The sequence below is a fragment of the Lampetra planeri genome, chromosome 44, assembly GCF_965212315.1.
Source record: "Lampetra planeri chromosome 44, kcLamPlan1.2.h2, whole genome shotgun sequence".
Lineage (NCBI taxonomy): Eukaryota > Metazoa > Chordata > Hyperoartia > Petromyzontiformes > Petromyzontidae > Lampetra > Lampetra planeri.
The window spans coordinates 8,691,447-8,712,479 of record NC_136150.1 but is presented as its reverse complement, the minus strand read 5'-3'; the positions used below and the strand labels follow the sequence as shown (position 1 = coordinate 8,712,479).

At 53.2% G+C, this 21,033-nt stretch overlaps 1 protein-coding gene across 2 annotated transcripts in view; it reads right to left on the bottom strand.

Moving 5' to 3' along the window:
- LOC144732909 (sodium-coupled neutral amino acid transporter 3-like) overlaps window positions 1-21,033 on the bottom strand; it is a 130,782-nt gene that overhangs the window by 26,167 nt on the left and 83,582 nt on the right. For both annotated transcript variants that reach the window (XM_078614573.1, XM_078614572.1), the window contains 3 exons: window positions 10,786-10,859; window positions 9,329-9,421; window positions 1,451-1,526 (listed from right to left, as the gene is read on the bottom strand). In XM_078614573.1, the coding sequence (XP_078470699.1) occupies window positions 1,451-1,526; window positions 9,329-9,421; window positions 10,786-10,859 (243 nt within the window). The remainder of the gene's footprint in view (window positions 1-1,450; window positions 1,527-9,328; window positions 9,422-10,785; window positions 10,860-21,033) is intronic.

Here is a 21,033-nt window from a genome sequence, read left to right as displayed (position 1 = left end):
GCTGCCGGGCGTGGTGCTGGCCACCCACTCCCTCGTGTTCCGTGTTGGCATTCACAAGTGCTGCCCACTCACAGCCCCCCAGAGTGTGTTTGGGCTATACAGAGGGGGTGGGAGTCTTTGCTGGCAATGGTAACCAGGCTGAGACCACGAACTCCCCAGTTGGCTTTGCTTGGAATCTAGGTCAGGACGTCAGCATTGTGACCCCCACAAGTCACCGCCACACGACGATCATTCGAACAACAGGCGGGGGACACGAACAGGATGTGCTCGCCCCCACGTTCTCCGCTGCCTCGCGTTACTCACTACAATGGGGATCCATGTCTGCTTTTCGTTCGGTACCAGATTCCCAGCCAGCCGAGCGAGGCCTTGATTGGTTGGTTGGTGGGAAGGGGGGGGGGATGTCACGCGGAGACGCTTCGTATGGATTACACGGAAGAGTGCCGCGCCCAACCGGGCTGGAGAAGGGGGTCACGACGCAATCACGCGTCCGTCAGTCACGTGCGGGGGGGGGGGGGGGGCGAAGGGGTCAACGCCCACACGCGGCCACGCGGGCGAGAGGTCACCGGGCGTAGAAACGCGTGACCACGCGGGGCCCCGTCCCGGCTGCTGCCAGGGTTGGCGGATCGCACGGACGTCACCGAGACGTTCCGTCCCCCGCGGGGCCACGGGGTGGTCGGATGACGGCGCGGTTACAGCGGTGGCGGCGCTAGGAATAGCTCGGACCCAGATCCTCGTGTACAATTTTCCAACGTTGACAGCACTGCCCCGATGAAGAAGAATGTTGAGATCGAGCGAGGCTGAAAATGTGAGTGCGAGTTTTAAATCGCGACGGTGATCTATCGCGTGCACACACGTGCCCTCCCACTGATGTGTATATGTGCACATTATGTATATATATTCAAAGACAAACATCCCCCGTGTAGCCTGTTACAGATTGTTGGGGCAAGTGCTGTTAGCGAGTAGCATCGATCAAGGCTGGCACAGCACACGAGGGGGTGCGTGGCCAACACCACGCCCGGCCGCCTTTGTCTCCCCAGTGGCGATGTTTACACATCGCACCGGGTACTCATTTGAGGCTGAGTCGACCTCGGAGAGGTCCAGGACCGGTTCAGATAATCGTCACTGGCGTTGGTCATGAGCGGGAATCGAACCCGGATTGCCAGGTTTGTAGCGCAGCGCGCTAACCGCTATACCACCGCTCCCCACTATGCAAACAACCGCCATTCACCACTAAGTGGCGGTGACGTCACCCCGACGCTTGTGCCAGGCTATTTGCACGTTAAGGCTACGTGAAGTGTCGAACGCCTGCTGGCAGGAGGTCACGGGACAGACCCAGGTGCCATGGGTCGACTGATGACTGGCCGATGCACCACATATACACATATCCGTGCACAAACACACACATCTATGCACACACACAGACACTGACACACACACACAGACTGGGTACCTCTGATCGGTGGCGAGTAGCGTGCGGATCACAGTGGGCAGCTCCGTCTTCACGATGTACAGGTAGCTGGACATCGCTGTCGAAAGAAAACACGACGGTGATTTACACTGACAAAGACAAAGGTCCCGTGTGTAGCTCGTAGACACTGTTGGGGCAAGTGCTGTTGGCTGTTAGCGAGCACCTACGGAGGCCCGACACAGTGACACCAGTACCACACACACACCCAGCCACAAACGCTCACATGCAAACAACACTCACCAACACAAACATAGACGACAAAGATCTCCCGTATAACCGTAACAGACTGTAGGGGCAAGTGCTGTTAGCGAGCACCTATGAAGGCCGGAACGGTACACGAGGGGGTGGGTGGCCAGCACCACGCCCGGCCGCATTTGTCTTACCTGTGCTAATGATCACACACTGCACCAGGTACTCATTTGAGGCTGAGTCGACCTAGGGGAGGCCCTGGACCGGTTCAGATAATCGTCACTGGGTGTTGGCCGTGAGCGGGAATCGAACCCGGTTCGCCGGGTTCATAACGCAGCGTAGCGCTAACCGCTACACCACCGCACACTCACTCACACGCACACTCACTCACACGCACACACACTCACACACACACTCACTCACACTCACTCACACACACACGCACTCACTCACACACTCACTCACTCGCACGCACACTCACACGCACGCACACTCACACACTCACACCACAAAGATCCCCCGCATAGCCTTAACAGACTGTAGGGGCAAGTGCTGCTCACACACAAGCACACACACTCACTCACCGCACACACTCACTGACACGCACACACACTCACACACGCACACACACACTCACTCACAAGCACACACACTCACACGCACGCACACACACACACTCACACACACACGCACACACACTCACACACGCGCACACACACTCACTCACACACACACACACGCACACACACTCACTCACACTTGACCTTCATTTATAGCCGTGAGAGCAGTTTGAGCCGTGGGAGGTTCTTAGGCGTCAAACAAAGTGTGCATCTTTTGAAATAATTACGATGAAGCAGTGCAGAAAATCTATTTGTCGTGCTGTACTTCTACGCTCCCAGAGTCAACGTTCCCCCGCCTCTATAGGCGTGCGCTCACCCAGAGCGGAGAAGTATGGCAAATAACTCGCAATGTAACCGTACGGTGCAGGAGAACACCCATCCAGTAGTGGGGCAAGTGCGAATTTCAAGAAACGTGCAGAGTGAATGTTGTTGTGAAGCCAAAGTTTCGTAATCGAATCCGTATTAAACAAAGCCCAAAACATTACACCGTTCATTTCAACCACTACAGCCGTTCCGCAAAACTCCCGTCCGTACACACAGCCGTGGGCCACCCGACGCGTTCCGTTATTTATTTAGCCGGAAACACAAAGCTCAAGTTCCACGAGCGGCCGTCGCTGGATCGGCCGAACACGGAGTCCCCGGCGGGCAGCTCGGCATCGCGATCGGCGGTCTCGGCGGCAGCGGGGGTGGCCATCGTCGTCCTGGTGTCGAAGCCGTTACCCAGCTCCAGTTTCGGAACTCAAGCCGGCATCCCTGCCCTGCGCGATGAGCGATGTGACCATTATTTGCTCCAGACCAGGGCTTGACTTTCTCACGGAATGTTGATTTCGTGGACTGTAATTGGTGGCACGTGACTCGCAGGAGCCGCGACGAGTATGGTGCATGTGGTGAGTGAGCGTGTGGGGTACAGGGGCTAGAAATACTGTTAGAGGGTGGCCAATGTAGGCTGGAGTAGGGATACGTGACATGCGGCCACGGCTGTAGCAGGCGGCATACTGGACGTGGTGTGCCGGGGTGCAGCGAGTGTCCAGATGGCAGCTGGAGAACGAGAGGCTCTCATGGGCTCAAAGTGCGATGTCCTTGCACTTTTGCTCACGTCGAAGAAACTGCTTATTATTTGTTATTAAAACATCTGATGCTTTTGTTTTTCCTCCGGGTGTTAGGGGGTGGTGGAGCGTTATTTGCGCGTTTTTCCCTGTGATTCAAACTTTTTGGCTTCGTGTAGATTTTAATAATAAAACAAACTTGGATGTTATATTTATGTGCTAAAGGAACTTGTGCCAACATATTCACCACTGCAAATTGTAACTTAAACACCAAGACAAAGATCCCACCCCCACCGCCCTCACCCTGTGCAGCTGTAACGGGTCCCGGAGACACTTGTAGAGGTAACTTCTTTATTACAATCCAACTCTCCAACTCTCCAACAGTCCAACTCTCCAACTCTCCAACTCTCCAACTCTCCAACAGTCCAACTCTCCAACAGTCCAACTCTCCAACAGTCCAACTCTCCAACAGTCCTGATACTCTGTTACCGCCTAGGTACACAGCCTAGGTACACAGCCTAGATACTCTACTCTGGCTATGCTCTGGAACTCGCCCTCACAAGGTCGTAGAGTCGGGAGTTCCAGAGTCCCACCACTGGCTCTCACAACATCCCAGGGTCCTGAGATGGCTGGTCTTGGGTATTGAGCTACAACTGGCCCTGATCGTCCAGGGAGCTCCCCTTTTATGCCTAGTCCCCAACGAGGGGTGGGGCCGTGTGCGCCCCCAGATATCCCACAGAGCACACACAGCCCCCCCCCCCCCCGTTGGTGGCGCCAAGAGGCTTAAGCGTCTGACCCGTCTGGGAACCCAGCGCCTGGCGCCAAGAGGCCCAAGCGCCTGGCCCGCCCAGGGTCCCAGAGCCCCCAGCAGCCCCTCCCTTCTTATGTCACTACACAGCCATTGACAGACCTCTGGGGCAAGTGCTGTTAGCGAGGGCCTATTAAGGCTGGCACGGCGCAGGTTTGCCGGAACCACATTTGGCCGCCTTTGTTTCCCCAGTACTGATGCTTGCAGGTTGTCATTTAAGGCTGAGTTGACCTAGGGGAGGCACAAGAACCGATTCGAATACTCGCCACTGGTGGTTAGCCACAGCCGGTAATCGAACTCAGGTCGCTGATTTTTCAGCGCGGTGAGATAGCCACCACGCCACCACTACCAAACTTAACGGTGCACACCACAGACACACGGAGACGCACACAGATGCATAACCACAACTGTGCGGGGGGAGAGGGGGGCGGTAGTGCAGTGGTCGGTGGTCAGGGCACCGAGTTCGGTCCAGTGGTGAGTAGACATCTCTACCACTCCTCGGCCTGTGAGTAAACTAGATTCCCATGTGGGCGACACAATTCGTCCCCGTAGATTGTCCTGGCCCTGCTATGGGAAGGTGGAACTTTCACCACTGGCCCAGGACCTCCAACGGGAATGAACGCTGACCTAACGATGCGGGAGGGCCATCCATGGGGCGGGGGTGCGGGGCCCGGGGCAAACCCCCCGTGTGAGCCCCCCCCCCCCGACCCCTTCAAACTAAACATCTGACGGCGTGACATCGAAACGCAGGGCCCCCCAAAGCGCGGGAGGCCCCCCAAAGCGCGGGAGGCCCCCCAAAGGGCGGGAGGCCTCCCAAAGCGGGAGAGGCCCCTAACCAGATGAAAGTGCGAGATATTGCTGTACACTCGGCGCCCCCCCCCCCAGCTCCCCGCTCCCCCCCAGCTAAATAAAGTACGGCTTAGTGCTCTTCTTCTGCTAAGTAAACGATTATCTCTGACTGTCCACACAGACTTTAAACCCCTCTGGCATTATCCACTATTCTATTCAGTGGCGTAGGACTCTGGTAATTACTAATACAAATGTTATTCATTTTCTCCAGAAAATCCTCACCCCGAGTCTCACGACTCTCTTCTCAGGAGAGATCCTGCTACGATTTGGATGTCTGGCCAACTCCATTGCCCAATTGTATGGCTTCACGTGGAAGGAGACTGGAGTACCCGGATGAAACCCACGCATGTAATAATCATCATCATCATATTATAATCGTGGTCATTTCAACTCGTAACGCACCAATCGCCCCCGCCGCCGCGTCTGCTCGCTTGCGGAGTGACAGAACGACGCGGAGACGCGAGGAGGAGACCCAGTCGAGTAGGAAGACAGCGGCAGCAGCAGCGGCAGCAGCCAGGCACGCAGCCGGCGCCAAATTCTCCCCCCAAGCTCTGCGGTCCTCCATATATGAAGGGTGCTATCGGCCAACTCATGAGTGTTGACATGTGGGAGGAAGCCAAGGAAACCAGAGCACCCGGAGAAAATCCAACAGTGCAAGGGGGCAACGCTCTATCCCGTATACGGATTGAACTGGTGAAGTCAAGATTTGTTGTAACGGCTTCTCCTGGCAAGCCAGGGTATGAAACCTTGACGTCCACGGGAAGGTTTCACAACGTTCGTGCGATCCACCAACCCTCGCCTCCACAGTGCAGGATTACGGGTGTGCGTAGCCACCACCACCGCCGCACACACAGATGGATTCCACTGCCGTTACTGAGATGTTCTGGCCATCTCGCCGGCCAGGCCTACAACACCGGGAATGTGCCAGATCTTGTCAGCTTTTGTAAGCCAAAGCCCAGTGCAGATGGTGTGAATGAGCTCGTGAGCAGGAGATGGATTAATTGGTACATCGGGTGACCACGAGGGATGGTGACGACTTGCGGAGGCCTTCACCCAGCAGTGGATAGATCACGGCTGACGACAAAAGTGGGCGTGCGTACGTACGTTCATTTGCGAGTTTGCGCACACGCGTGAGAGTACGTGTGTGTTAGATGTAAGGGAAACGTCCGAGACATTTCTGAAAATAAGCTTTGCCGGTGAAACCTTGGTAAGCCACAAAATGCCCATGGTTTAAGGGGAATTTTGTGGCGTAAAATACGTTACCTTTAAATATATAAGAGGGATATCAAGGTTTTTTTACAGGACGCACCTCACTTGTGGGTTTTAAAGGCGCCACAAGTGTGCGTGCGCATGTGTGTGTGTGTCTATAACACACAGCAAGTTGGCACAGTAGGGGGCACAGGTGGTGCATCAGCCAGTCATCTCGGTCATCTCAGTCAGTCGACCCGTGGCACCTGCTGGGTCTGCCCCGTGACCTCCTACCAGCGGGCGTTCGACACTTCACGTGGCCTCAACGTGCACATAGCCTGGCACAAGCGCGGTGGTGACGTCACCGCCACTTAGTGGCGAATCGCCATTGTTGTTGTTGTCTTTGTATTCATAGGTGCTCGCCACGAGCGTTTGGCTCAACGGTCTGTATGCTTATACGAGATAGAACTTTGTGGTGGTGGTGGTGGTGTCGTTGCGCAAAGGGTAGCGGTTGCACGGCGATTCGTTGAAGCGTGCCGTCGTCTCAGCGGATGCGGGTCTCTCAGTCACGCACATCGCAGCAACAGCGGCTAGCCGGGGTAAGCCCTCAAGTCACGGTGCCCAACTACCACTGTCCAGCTGCTGGTTTTACTTGCAGGTGGTCCCCGCCTGTGATGGGACGGGGCCCTCGAGTGTAGCGGGTTGATTTGTCCCGGTCACCGACGACCGCACGAAACAACCATCGTGGCAAAACAGCGTTGGTTCGGCGACGTAATCAGGCAACGATCCGGGTGCGAGGATTAAAATATCAGTTCGACCGCCGTGCGAACAACCTCACTCTCATATGCAGAGCGCGTGGGAGAGTGCTGCCCTCTTACTGTGTGTGTGTGTGGACCAGAGGTTACTCGAAAGGGAATCTCAGAGGTAGCTCCGCGGTGTCCGCTTCCGTGGGCCGTCCTCCAACACGGAGGAGGCCTCCAACACGGAGGAGGCCTCCAACACGGAGGAGGCCTCCAACACGGAGGAGGCCTCCAACACGGAGGAGGCCTCCAACACGGAGGAGGCCTTGCACTTGCCCTGCGATAGATCCCGGAGGTTGCTTTGCCTCATGAAGCGATGACGACGGCACAATCGGCGATAACGTTGGGGGGAAAACCGCACGCAAGGTATCCACATCAGTGACAAGTGGTGCGTGGTGAGTGGTGAGTGGTAAGTGGTGTGTTAAGCTGAGCCTAGGCTTTCCCTCAGTCGACGGTGTGGCTGGGTGAACTAGAGCAAGTAGGGTCGATCAACCGAGGCGGGACCACGGTGCTGCGTCCGCTTGCAGCGCCAGCGCGAATGTGTGGTCACTCGGGGAATGTTCTGGCACAGTTTGCAAGGTTAAGCGGGGAGCTTTCTCTGATCTCCTGCGGGGGCGGGTCCCAGTGTTTGCGATCGCGTGTTTACCCACTCGTCCGCGAGGTTTGTCCGTCCTGTTGTTCGTTTCTGTTTCTCTTGTTTGCGTGCGAGGTTTCTCCGTTGTTATCTACGCTTGGGCACGTGTGTGCTCGCGTGGGTATGTGCGTGTGTTTACGTGTGTGCGTGCGTGTGTGTTTGTTGGTTGTGTGTGTGAATGTGACAGTGGCGAATATTTTAACCGGTCCAGGGCCTCCCCCCCCTAGGTCGACTCGGCCTCAAATAATAACCTAATGCTGTGTGTGTAAAAAGATCAGCGCTGTGGGGAGACAAAGGCGGCCGGGCGTGGCGCTGCCCTTCTCCTCTAGTCTGTTGAGGGGGATTCTTTGTCCGTGTGCTTGTTTGTGCTCATTTTCTTTATCGTCTTCATTGCAAAAGAAATCCGCGCAGCCAGGCATCCGTGTGCCAATCTACCAAAATAGCCATGAATGCAATTTACAAGTGGTATTTTTATACCGGTAAGCGTGAAAATTAACATCGTTCTGTTTTGTTCGATTTTTTTTTACGTTCTCGCACCGAGCTTGGCAACCCAGAGGTCGCCGGTTCGAGTCCACCTCCTGGCACCGCAGTAGAAACAACGGGACAAGATTCTTCACCCCCCCCCTCTCTATCCACCCAGCCGTATACTGGGTGTGCCACAGTAAGTCGATTGGCAGGTCACGTCTGGCCCAGCCTACTTGGAAGAGTAGGCCAAATACCCTAAGAGGGGCTCTCTAGAGCACCGTCGAGTGGAGGGCTTTCCGTCAACAGTGGCGTTGTGCGAGCACTTGCGGGGCTGCGCCTTTGACCTCTTTACTGCCCATACCTCCCATACAAGGGCGGCGCTGTTCCACCTCCATGGATTCTCAACGAACTTGACGTAGACCCCGTCGCGTAGGGTTTCTCGGCCGCTCGTTCTCCCGAGCGCGCGGCCTTGCGGGGTGGCCCGCGGCGTCGAGCATTTCTCCTATCGACGTTTGCCACGCGCCACCGCGGGCATCTTTGAGGAGTTGCGGGACAATCGACTCGCCCCCCCGCCCCCCCCCCCCCCCACCCCCCAGGACCTTCCCCGTGAATGTACCAGAGCGGGTTTTTTTTAAACTCGTGGGGAAAAAAACACACCTGGACTTTAAAGATAGGATGTCGCTAACTAACGACGGACTTTCCGGGAGGGTTGGTGGCGAGTGAGAGAAAGCTCAGCTGGGTCCAGCCGACCAATCGCAACGGCTGAAATTGTGTATACACCAAGGGCAAGGTTTTGTTTTACGACCGGGTGCAGTGAGCAGCCCACTGAGAAGACCTGGGCAATAATGCAAGTGGCACGAGTGGAAGTGCGTGCGCGTGCACCCTCGTGAGTCTGGACTCGCACAGAGACCCACAGCTTCAAATAGAGAAACGTACATTCGCCTCGAGGATATATAGACTCACAGAAAGACCCAGAGACTCTCATAAAGGCGCACAGCTTCACACGGAGAACCGTAAGTCCACGTAGACCCCCGTAGACTCACACGGGGATATAGAGACTCGTGCGGAGACAAGTACACTTACGCAGAGTACCCGTCGATTCACATGTAGACACACAGACTCATCCATGCTTGCAAGCACACACACACACACGTGCACGGATGTGTGCCTACGTACAAAAGAAAGCTCACGATGCATTTTCCTCTGGGCTCTGTGCAATGAGACAAGAGAGATGTGCGTGCGTGTCTGTGTTGGCGCATACCTCCGATATTCTGCAGGGTGATCGCGCACCCGGCAGCCACTTTGCCTGGAGTTTTAAACGCCCCGTATCCCAGCTGCTCGTATGCACGGATACCTGCACGCCAGCGGCACAGGGGACAGGGCTCTCTTCTTCTCCCATCTCTCTGCCCACCACACCACCCAGCGCACCACCCACACCACACAGCGCACCACCCTCACCACACCACCCATTACTGCACCACCGCACCACTCAGCGCACCACCCAGCACACCACCACCACCCTCCCCCCACCTCCTACCGCCACGCGCTGGGCCCCTAGACACTCGCTCAGAATCGACCGCGCATAGGGGAGAGCTCGCGTCTGGAAACATCCACAGCGTTTCAGCGTCTTCTTCTTCTTCTTTAGCCGTCCTAATCCTGTGCGGGAGGGCGCGTGAGCGTGATCCACTGCGGCCCATTTTCGTGAGAACGTTTTGTGCTTCGTCCACGGTTTGACCCAGACGGTGCTGTCGGCGGGTGTGCCGCCGAGACCAAGTGGCCGTTCCAGATGTCTCGCAGAGGCGGCGCACAACCTCCCGTGATAGGGGAAGTGGACATCGCTGAAGTGGACTTCACAGAGCTACCTCTGAGATCCCTTCAAGTGAGCTCTGGTCCGCGCAGAACCGGGCAGTTCACCAGCATTTCCCATTGGTATCACAATGCTGGCAGGATAACATCCATTGCATCTGTTTGCATATCAAAAAGTATTTATAAATATAGCTTTGATATTGTGACAATTTGCGGTTCGGCTCACACAAAAGGGGCAGAAAAACAATGGCAGCGAAAATCAACAGAGAGGGAGGTGCGCCATGAACGCAGGCGGCCGAACACCCAGTTCCCACGTTTGTCAAACACACGCAGTGTGTGCGCGTGTGTGTGTGACAGCGATTGCAATCGTATTAGCAGCCTTGTGAAAGCCTCACTGTTCTGTACAATCCCAAAAAACACAAAGACCTCCCGTGTAGCCGTAACAGAATTGTTCTGGGCAAGTGCTGTTGGCGAGCAGAGCACCTATGGAGGTGGGAAAGACGCACGATGAGGCGGTGTGTGGCCAGCACCACGCCCGGCCGTCTTTGTCTGCCCAGTGTTGATGATTTACACACAGCACCAGGTTCTCGTTTAAGGCCGAGTCAACCTAGAGGAGGCCCAGGACCGGTTCAGACAATCGTCACTGGTGTTGGCCGTGAGACGGGAATTGAACTCGGGTCGCCGGGTTCATAGCGCAGAGCGCTCACCGCTAGACCACCACTCCGCACTCTAAAACAATCATTCTATCTCTTGCACTCACACACGTCGCTGAACCCACACACATACACACACAGTGCATTGTCGCATATCTGAAGTGTAATGTTCTTTCATTTCTGTCATGCCAACTACACAAAACTGCAGTTGTAAAAGCCTTCCTATGATAATCCCACAATTCCCCGGGGCAACACTTACCCACAATTCCTGCTGTTTTCAGAAGCAGGTGGATGGAATAAACAGACAGCAGGGCAACGGATACGAGCAGCAGCCTGCGAACAAAAACAAGCAAACAACATTTAAAACATTTAACGAAAAAAGACCCCACTATTATGACGACCAAGCATATACGGTGCAACGTCGCACACACGACCGCCACATATCCCCGTCCGGACCGATTAACCGCCAACAACCTGTGCAGAATTGGCGCAACGGTGTAAGTGTCGACGTGTGTAGATGCTCACAAATCCGGCTTTTCAACACGGCAGTAATGTGCTCTTAATCTGGTGTGGGTTTGCCGGACGCTGACGCACAGTCAAGCAAGTCCCCAACATTCAAAGCAACGTGCGCTTTGTTTTCGCCTCGTATACACGTGGCACGGCTGTCACCTTTCACACATGTTCACGTATTTGGCTTCTTCACGAATCTGCCTATAACCCCAGTGTCCCAGTGAGTCGGATACGCGACGTTGGACTGTTTATGCGCTTAGACCTCCGAAGAAACGACTCACAAACGTGATACAATTCACGTATATATATATTTTATCCCATGAATATAAGGTCATTCCACCTCAGAAACTCGTATTACCGTGATGCACTTAAGCGTAAAACGGTGAGCTATTTTTAATATCCACAGGACTTGTCACTTCCAATGACAATGGGTGTCCGTATCAACAGATCTATGTAAATGTGCCACCCGTCGCGACCTCACAGGCAGCCTGAGGACAAAGCCACCACAGGATGCTGACCAACAGGAGTACGCGGGCGTGACACTGAAAACCCATGGGCAGTGATTTCCGGCAGAATTGATGATCCTGAAATTAATAATAAATATACGAACCAGACAAACAACAGTAACATTCAATTATTCAGATAGCCAATCCATTGGCAGGTCATGCGGGGTGGGCCAAAGTGTGGGCGCTCGCACCTCTCCCATGAGGTCGGGCCAGCGTAGGCCACCAGGCCAAAAGTACGCTCGACAAAGGCCCTCTAGAGCCCCCTCTGGCGGAGGCTCTTCGGCTTGCAGTGGCGCAAACGGAAAAACTGCAGGGCTGCACCTTTACCTTTTACTTATTCGGATACTGCCACAAATATTTATACTGTATTTCTATTTAATAATAACACATTTGCCCATTACCCAATCAATCTGAAGCCTGGTTAGTAGCTAGTGCGCAGGAGCCTGGCAAGTACTGGGATTGATGACCAGGAACCTGGCAAGTACTGGGATTGATGACCAGGCAGAGCTTGCCAGCTATTGTAGGCGAGGGCCTGCGAGGGAACCAGGCCACGGCAGTGTTCAGTGTAACCTCCTCCTGTAGGCTTGCTGGGTCTTCTCTGGGCACTTGGGGTTTTCTTCCCACATGAAGTCAAACAACGGACGAATGGAACCAGCCAATCATCCCAACCGCAGGGCCCTCTTGAAAAAAAGAGTTATCGAGACTCGGTGAGGGCTGTCCGGGGCGGATGTATAATTAATTAGCGTTGCAGTTATTTTAATGAACATCTAATTCCTTCATCACCTCTCATGTGAGGCATCAACCCTCGGCAAATTAATAATTTTCCCTCTCCGCCTCGCTTTTAGCCTTCTGAACAAACGGCCGTTTATTCCAGCGCGGCGCTATTCGTTTCGCCGCTACGCTCTATCTAATCGCTCAGTAAATCAATTAATAAAAAGTAATCAACCTTGCCCAGCACAGAAATCCGCTCGTGGCCAAGCAGCACACACTGGAACTGAGCGCGCCGCAAGCGGCACACCGCTCAAGACCAAGTGGGTCCCCGTTTCACAAAGGGCGAGGTGGGCGAGTTAAGTGGCAGAGCTGCCGAGTGTGCAGGCGGTGCACCGGGCCCCCGAAAGGCGGAGGGGGGGGGCCCAAGCGCTGGGCTCTGGCAGGAGTGGGGGGGGGGCAGAGAGCAGGGGGAGGAATTGGAGAGGGGCCCCCATTTCATTCCTTGCACCGAGGCGCAATGCCAACCACGCCGCTAAGCCGCTGGGCGGGTTGTTATTTGTGCGGAACGGGTGCATTATTTAAAAATAAATATAACGTGTTTCCACAGTTAGTCGACATCTAGCCAGAGATTTGTCCAATGTGGAAAAATAGGCCAAGTACCCTCTATATTTATCTCTTAGCGGAGGCCCTTATGCCAGCAGTGGCGCGAAACAAGCACTTTTAGGGCTGCACCTTGACCTTGTAGAGTGGGTTCAAGAGAACATCACCCAAGTTACGTAAGGAGGTCAAAGAGTTACAGGTTAGCATCAAGCACTGGCTCTCGATGGGTGAGGCATGGGGGCTGGGGGAGGGGGGCCAGGGGTCGGGGTCGCAGACATTGAGGTCAAAAACCAACGTTGCATGAAAGGTTACAGAGAAGTGTCTGCTGCTGCTGGCTCCACTTGTCATGTCACATCCAAAACGATTCTCTGAGATTGCTTTTCGCACCCCCGAGTCGACATTGATGACGACCAGGGTGGGAGAAGCGACAGGGCGAGGCCGACCGCAGTGGGTCGTGCCAGCTGCTCTTGTTGCTATGGTCCTGGCGACCTGGGTTCAATCCCTGGCCGTGCAAATCACCAGTGGCAAGAGGAATATGGGAATGGGCAGGGGCTGCCTTGGATTATAATTAGTAATCATAATTTACAATCCACTGCTAAGATGAAGCCCCCCCCTATTGCAATGAAGGGCATGCCCTGCCAGTCACAAGAGGTTGTTGTTGTTGTTGTTGTTTTCACCACGCTGGGCAGCGAGAGTTTGGTGATAGGAGGTGCCCGGGATCAGTCCAGAAATGACTCACTACCGACGTTAGCCGTGGCGGGTGCAGAGCGCAGTGCGTGAACCGCTGCGCGGCTGCTCCACCCTCCTTTGAATGAACTCAGCCTCACATGTTCAAATGTCAAGTCTACTTTGTTGTATCAGGTGAGAACCCAAGAGACCAGGATTGCCTGGTACCTGCCCGTGGGTCTGTGTACAATGGAGAAAAAGACAGCTGGGCATGTGTGTGGTGTCACTCACACCGCTCCCTCGTGTGCGGTCATCACCATGCCGTGGTCAATCCACTGCTGGATGAAGGTCTTCGCAGGCGGCTGCCATCTCTCACGATCCCGCGATTTAATAATCCACGACGCATTTGCGCGCGAGCTGATTCTGAAATCGATTCCGCCTCCCTGGTGGAACCTGCACCGAGATGCGCGCACAGCGCGTGCTGTGCCGCCTTAATAGGCCACTCGCTAAAAACTTCGCAAAATGGCCCATCGGTTCATGAATGGGGAATCTTTGTCTTTGCCCGTGGAAACACGGCACGAGTTGACCGAATAAATGGAAGCAAATGTTTGAAACTCGCATATGCACACAGTCGCGGCTACTGCCTGGCAGAGATGTGCATACACGCACTGGCAAGCTGCCTACAGCAATGTTTGTACTTTTTTGTCAGGGAATTCTGATAATATTTGTGCTTGTGCAGAGTGTAAAATATTTTGTCGTTTTCGCACAAAGTCCACTGCCTGCAATAGCCAGGCCCTGCACGTAAGATGGCTGAAAGAAACGTGCAGGGTGTGCGAAGGGGTCTTAATGCGACTCTTTGTTTTTATTCTTTGGGTCTTTCGGTAAAGCCACGTAGATAGAAAAATAATAAAAATATCACGACGTTTCGATCGCAACACAAGCAATCGTGTCACTTTTGTGGAGCACGGGCCCAAACACGCCAGAGAGCGGGCCAGCAACAAACAGCACTGCCCAAGATGTGATAGAGGTGTTTCATTGAATTCAGCGAGTTTGTAAGAACTTCAAAAAGGAGGCAATGGGAGTGAAATATCATGGTGAGCGATGCACGGGAAGAAGCAGTGTGGTGAGTGGGTGAGTTTGTGAGTGAATGGGTGAGCGAGTGGGTGGGTGGGTGAGTAGGTGAGTGAGTGGGTGGGTGAGCGAGTGGGTGAGTGAGTGGGTTGGTGAGTGAGTAGATGAGTGAGTGGGTGGGTGAGTGGGTGGGTGAGTGAGTGGGTGAGCGAGTGGGTGGGTGGGTGAGTGAGTAGGTGAGTGAGTGGGTTGGTGAGCGAGTGGGTGGGCGAGTGGGTGAGCGAGTGGATGGGTGGGTGAGTGAGTAGGTGAGTGAGTGGATGAGTGAGTGGGTGGGTGAGCGAGTGGGTGAGCGAGTGGGCGAGCGAGTGGCGAATGGATGAGTGAATTAGTGAGTTGTTGTGATGTGCAGTGAGGTGGTTGTGACGGTGGATGACATGAACAAGTCAGCGTCTGGCAGAGACCGAGTCCTCAACATTGCTGGAGGAATCAACGAGTGACGTTCACGGGCACAGTAATTGGCCACATACGGTTGGCTAGGTAGGGTGCGAAAGAAGTACAACATAAATACATACGACTGACCATCAGTTAATGAGCAAAAAACCTGAGCGAATCGCCCAGTTCTGGATCACCAATCACCCCGACTACGTGACGTTGAGTTCATTCCGGTGTAGCAGTGAGGCACCAGCCGAGTGCTCCAAGCCAGATAAGATTCCGACTTTGGCCGTACTTATGCTTTGTGGAGGAGTAATAATATTGCAGAGGTGAAGACAAACTGTGCACCGTTGTTTGGTTTGTTTAACGTTCTTTTATTATTATTCAGTGATGCGGCGAAGATACAAACGCCCCGTGTACTCTGCCCGACCGCCGTCCCTCTCCATTCACAAATCACACGGCCAGCGGCCAGCACTTGAGATCGGGTTTTAAATATTTAACGGCGGTCAGAGGATGGGAGCCTAGACAACCCAGACACGCTGCACTCCTACTGCAGCTGCGCAGTAGAACATTTACTGCCAAGCAAATCAATCTCTGAAACCTACGATTATACCTTATGAATGTGTTGTTAAACACGCCACCACCGGCTACAGTCAATTGGTAAGGTTCATCACGTAAACAAAACATGCCAAAATCTATTTAGTCCCAGTTTTCTTCTTAGAAATTGAAAAACCAAACCGTGAATTTTGTTTCAAAGGTATTTCCTCTTCTCGCACTGCTTTATGGGTAAACATGAGGGTTGCCGCTGTACGGCGGACACTACGAGACGCATTTATAGACACACGATGTAACAAAAAACACACAAGTCAACACACATCCGTCAATAACACTGTGGCCTTAAAAGGATACATATATAATGGGTGACATTTGGGGCACGGGCTCTTCTTCATCGCACATGCATGAGGGCCAGTGACCTTCACCTATTATATATTTTTTTCTTCCTTCTAAAGCCACTGTGTTGTTATTGACGAATGTGTGTTGAGTTGTTCTTGTTAAGCGTGCTTGTGCACCGTTTCCAACGCAGCAGCAGCAACAACATCACAAAATAATTTACCCAAACAATAAAAGTTCCCGGGAAATCGTATCGTCATATAGTGATAATGCTTGCATGTCTTAATAACTGACATTATAAAAGAATAACGGACACCTATTTACCAAAAGCGGTGTGGTAAAAACGTTTTGCGAAGTAATTGACAGCATTGTGGTTACAAGACGCCATCGTTTCTGGCTGCACGCGCGCGATAAGCTGTCGTAGATGACAACGTTGCAGCGATTAGAAGACTTACGGCGGGGACGTGTGTTGGGTAACGCGCAGTTGCAGAACTTTGAATAACTATTTCAATCGTACTTCAAGTACGGCAACGTACAAGTGGGGGGGGGGGGGGGGCGAGACGATTCATCGTCCCACTCGTGACATTTCACATCGTACAGTACCGCATCGCCGTCAACCACGGTGAATACCAAGTCGCGTCACCCGACGCTCAAACGACGAATCCCCCCGTAGGCAGGACGAGAGATATTATCCCGCTGATTTTGTGACGGGCGTTTTTTTGTGGCTCGGCGAACAGTGGCCGCTCGCCGTGTACCCGGGTTTTCTCGGGCGCTGCCGCGACTCCTCCAAGCCCAAAAAACACCAAACGTCACAGAAACGTGGCCCTTTTAAAATCGGCCCAAACGGACGTCACGTGGCCCCCGAGCGAGTCGGGCACCTCGCCAGGCGTCATCGGGTCAAAAGATTTTTTCAATCGGCGGTGGAGATTGTGAACTAACGATGCCCTTGTCAAGTGGTATTGTTGTGGTTTTTCTGCTACAACAACTTGTCACAAAGGACTTTTTAATTCAACAATACGTTTCTCTCTCTCGCTCTCTCTCGCTCGCATGAATGCTGGCGGAAACGAGGGCCCCCTCGATGCTTTGCTGACAAAATCTCAGTCCAATAGTAAATTAACATTCCTGCTTTGAGCGGCACCTTAATCTAACCCCCCCGGCGGGGCCTCGGCCCTTCTTCCCACAAAAACACACGGCCGCTATTTTTTACTGCAATTAAAGATGAAGGGTTTAGAGGCCCACGCCTATACGCGCTGCAGAGATCGCTTGACCAACGTCGTTGAGAGTAACCCCCACAATTAAAAGTCGATCAAATGAGAACAAAGGAAATCAACTGAAGTGCCCCCCCAGGGCGAACAGATCTTTCTCAAATAATTTAATGCAGCAAAAAAAAGGCTAAATTTTAGGTCAGCCTTTAAACGTTACACACGACTCGTACTTAACGCAATTAAATGTCGGACCTCCTTTGCCAGTACCAAATAGGTTTCCCCTTTTTCTGGCAACAAAACAGGTGTTAAGATGTTTAAACACCAAACTGAAACCTTTTACAAGGAATCATGTCTGCATTAACCAGAATGCAAACAAAAAAGTACTCTGATAGCATATACATTGTCTTTGAAACTGATTGGTCCACACCAGAGGCAGCTTTCTTTTGAGCCTAGTCTCAAAACGGTGTGAGACCAGAGGACGCCAAGAGGCGTACAGCACAAAGACAATGCCACTCTCAGAGTAATGAGGGCTCGGGGTGAGCAACTACAACTGTTTTGTTCCCAGAAAAAAGGGGAAAACCTATTCTCGCAATTAAATGTATTTGGTAACCACCAGCACTTGCTGAGATGAACCGTTTAATTTGGTGTTGCAAATTGATTTTTCAATATATATGTAAATTACAGCTCTCTGTCGTTGATCCAATGATAGTTGAAGGCCGCCCCATGGGTGCCTTGTTGGTCACCGGGGGGTTGTCTGACCATACTTCACCACGCTGGTCTGCGCACGCTGGTGAAAGGAGGGTGGGTGTGGGGTGTGATGGCTACGACTGAAATCATTAACCGCTGGTCGGCAATCGAACTCGGCTAACCGGCGCCTCACCTCAGGACTCGCGACACGGAGCGAGGCGGGCGGGCGACGGTTGGAATGGCGGTGGCGAGCGTGTCTCGCTAGAAACGCGCAAAAAACATCTCCTGGCCCATTGGGTTTTCGTGGCTGGACGAGGGCCTCGGCCATATCCCTTGCAGGTTGCTCGGACCGTACCTCCTCACGCTGGTCAACGTGCGGTTGGCGAAGGCGGGGGAGCACGTAAAGGTGCCGAGCGGGGTACGGTAACGACGCTGCACTGCCCACTGACGTCTAACTCCACAAACAAGGGACGGCTTTTCTTACGCACCGCGCCCACGTCACTCGTTTTAACGTCGACCCTGCGCTCAACTATAAACTAAACTATGTTTACTATGTTTACTATGTTTAGTTTACCAGGTAAGGCCCACCGAGCTATGTAGCTCTTTTTGCAGAAGAGACCTGGCCGCAAATGATCGCCCAAAGAGGTGGCTTGTAACGCGGAAATGTATAGCAGCCAAATACAGTAATCGAAATAACACGTGTTTCTAAACGCGTGTAAACATGAGCACTGGGTCAGCACAAAGGCAACCACCGCGCGTGCTGCCTCCTTGACCTTCTAGGTCCGTGCTGATCATATCAGGCGCTCGCTAAAAGCACCTACCTACCCCAGGGCGTCTTAAAAACAGCGATGCGGGGAATTCTATTCTCTGCGTGTGTGCGTGTTTTGTGCGTGAAAACACGACGGAGTGGCTTTAATCCTCAACAAATAGATGCCAGGCCACCTGGAAAAGGTGCAGCTAAGGTGCGCACATAACACGAGCATCGTGCAGAACGTGAATACATTTCTCAAAACTTTGGTCCAGATGACCGAGAGACCAGGAACGCGTCCCCCGATGTCGTCAGATCTCAAGAGCGCTGGGCATTGGCGGAGCCAGGATTTTCAGGTAGGGGGGGCAACCCCTCCAGCAATGAAAAATGATAGAGGAGTTGCTAGTAAGTAAGGACTTGTCCCTTGATATTTTATTCGACGCGTGTGCTGCGATGGCACAGCCATCGATCGAGGGTCGAATTCGAACCGCGTTGTGTGATCGGCATCGCGCTCACTGAAGGTGAATGCCTTCAGGGAAGTCGTGGAATGTAGACGCAACTGTGCACAATTCTGAGTCACTTATAACCGCTTTGCCGTTACTTATTGCCAATTATGGACTCAGACTATTGTCCTATCATCTCATAGAGTCCCTGGCACGTCATAATATGCTACACAGTGGCAGTGAGGGTCGCAAAATGCTGATTTATTACTAATAAACCCCAATGATCCGATCGAAATTATGGAATTCGATCGGATCATTGGGGGGGCACGTGCCACCCCACACCCAGCCAGTGCGGGCGCTGAGCGGAGCTGAGCGGAGTTGAGGCCGGATGGCGCTCGGATGGGCGTCCACCACGAAACGCCGCGTCGCCATGGGAGCTGGCAGCTGGGTCTGCGTTTCGTGGCCAGTGGGGTGCCAGTGCAGCGAAAGGCAGCACGGAGCTGCACTCGCAAGCTCGCAACGTCCATTAATGCTCGCCGCCAAATCCCCAGCGCCGACCAGCGTGGTGAAATACGGTCTAATAACTGCCCCGACCTGCGCGGAAGGGCCCTCTCTCGTCGTAAGGCCATGTAGACACGCAGGGGCCCCGTGACTGCACACTGCCACTGCTGTTCGCGCTCAATGTTTTCATTTTTCATGGCAGAACGGGAGCCAACGTTCTTACGTTTTAGCGCAGAAACGTTTCAAGGTTCAAATTCCGTCAACTCTACTTCCTGGCCCGTTCATGTAAACGTGGCATGAAAAGTTTCTAGCTTCTCGCGTGGGTAACATTTGGAAGTAAATAAATAAAATGGGCAACTTGACCCAACTTGACCCTGAATATAAATGTCGTATCGCCACACGATGTGCCACAATCTCCACCGTCGCCTGATCTCAGCTGTTGAAAGTTACAAGGGAAAATTTAAATAATCACTTGCAGCTGGGGTCGGCATCCCCCCCACCGCATCACCCCCTCCCCTCACCCCCCTACTGATGCCGAGGGGAAATGGGCGAGGCTCAGGATTGCGGATCACGCAGCTGCTGTGGCTGGACGAGTTTGACCGACCCGGGCCCAACATATCAAATCAATGTTTGACTCACGGCACCACGCCTTGCATGAGGAGGTAATTCCCCCACCACCCCACCGTCGACTGTATGAGCCCAAACAATACTTGTGCTTTGAAGAAGGACCATTGTGCAATGCTTGCAACATTGCTTTTTTAAAATTGTTTTTACTTTTAAGGCACACACATTGTTCATGACGATTGCGTGAAATTGTTGTTGTTCGTGCTTCGGCACCACTGCAAACGCAGTAATCACCAAATGTTGACTTAAAGCTTTCGTGACTGCAGGAATTCATGTTCGTTGGGTCTTTCGGTAAGATCACGTAGATAGGTTCGAAGAAAATAACAAAAAACGACGACGTTTCGATCGCAACACAAGCGGTCGTCATCCTGTTGACGACCGCTTGTGTTGCGATCGAAACTTCATAGTTTGTTATTTTCTTTGAACCTATCTACGTGACTTTACCGAAAGACCTAAAGAATAATCACCAAATGATTCGTTTAATCAGGAGTTGACCCCATTAGGACTGGCACATCCTCAAAAAGTGCGAAAGAAATCGCCGTCCCCCTGAGCCAGGGACGGTTCCTGGCTTGATTCTGCATCACTTTGCCAAGCACATGGACGAGAAGTTTGTGGAGTCCCAGGCGGCTAGAACACAGCAAGTTGGCACAGGGAGAAAGCGCAGGCCGTGCCGATACCGGTCATCCCAGTCGTTTAACCCACAGCATCTGGGTCTGTCCCCGTGACGTCTCGCCAGCAAGAATTCATGTGGGCTCAAAAGCGCGCCTAGCCCGGCACAAAGAGCTGCGGTGAGACCAAGGCGGTAAGAATTTGTCGTGTCCCGAGTTGCTGCGTCCAAGCGCACACGTCTACGTGTCCACACGAACCCGTCTGGCTCTTTTCACGCGAACTTCCTGCCATCGAGCGTCC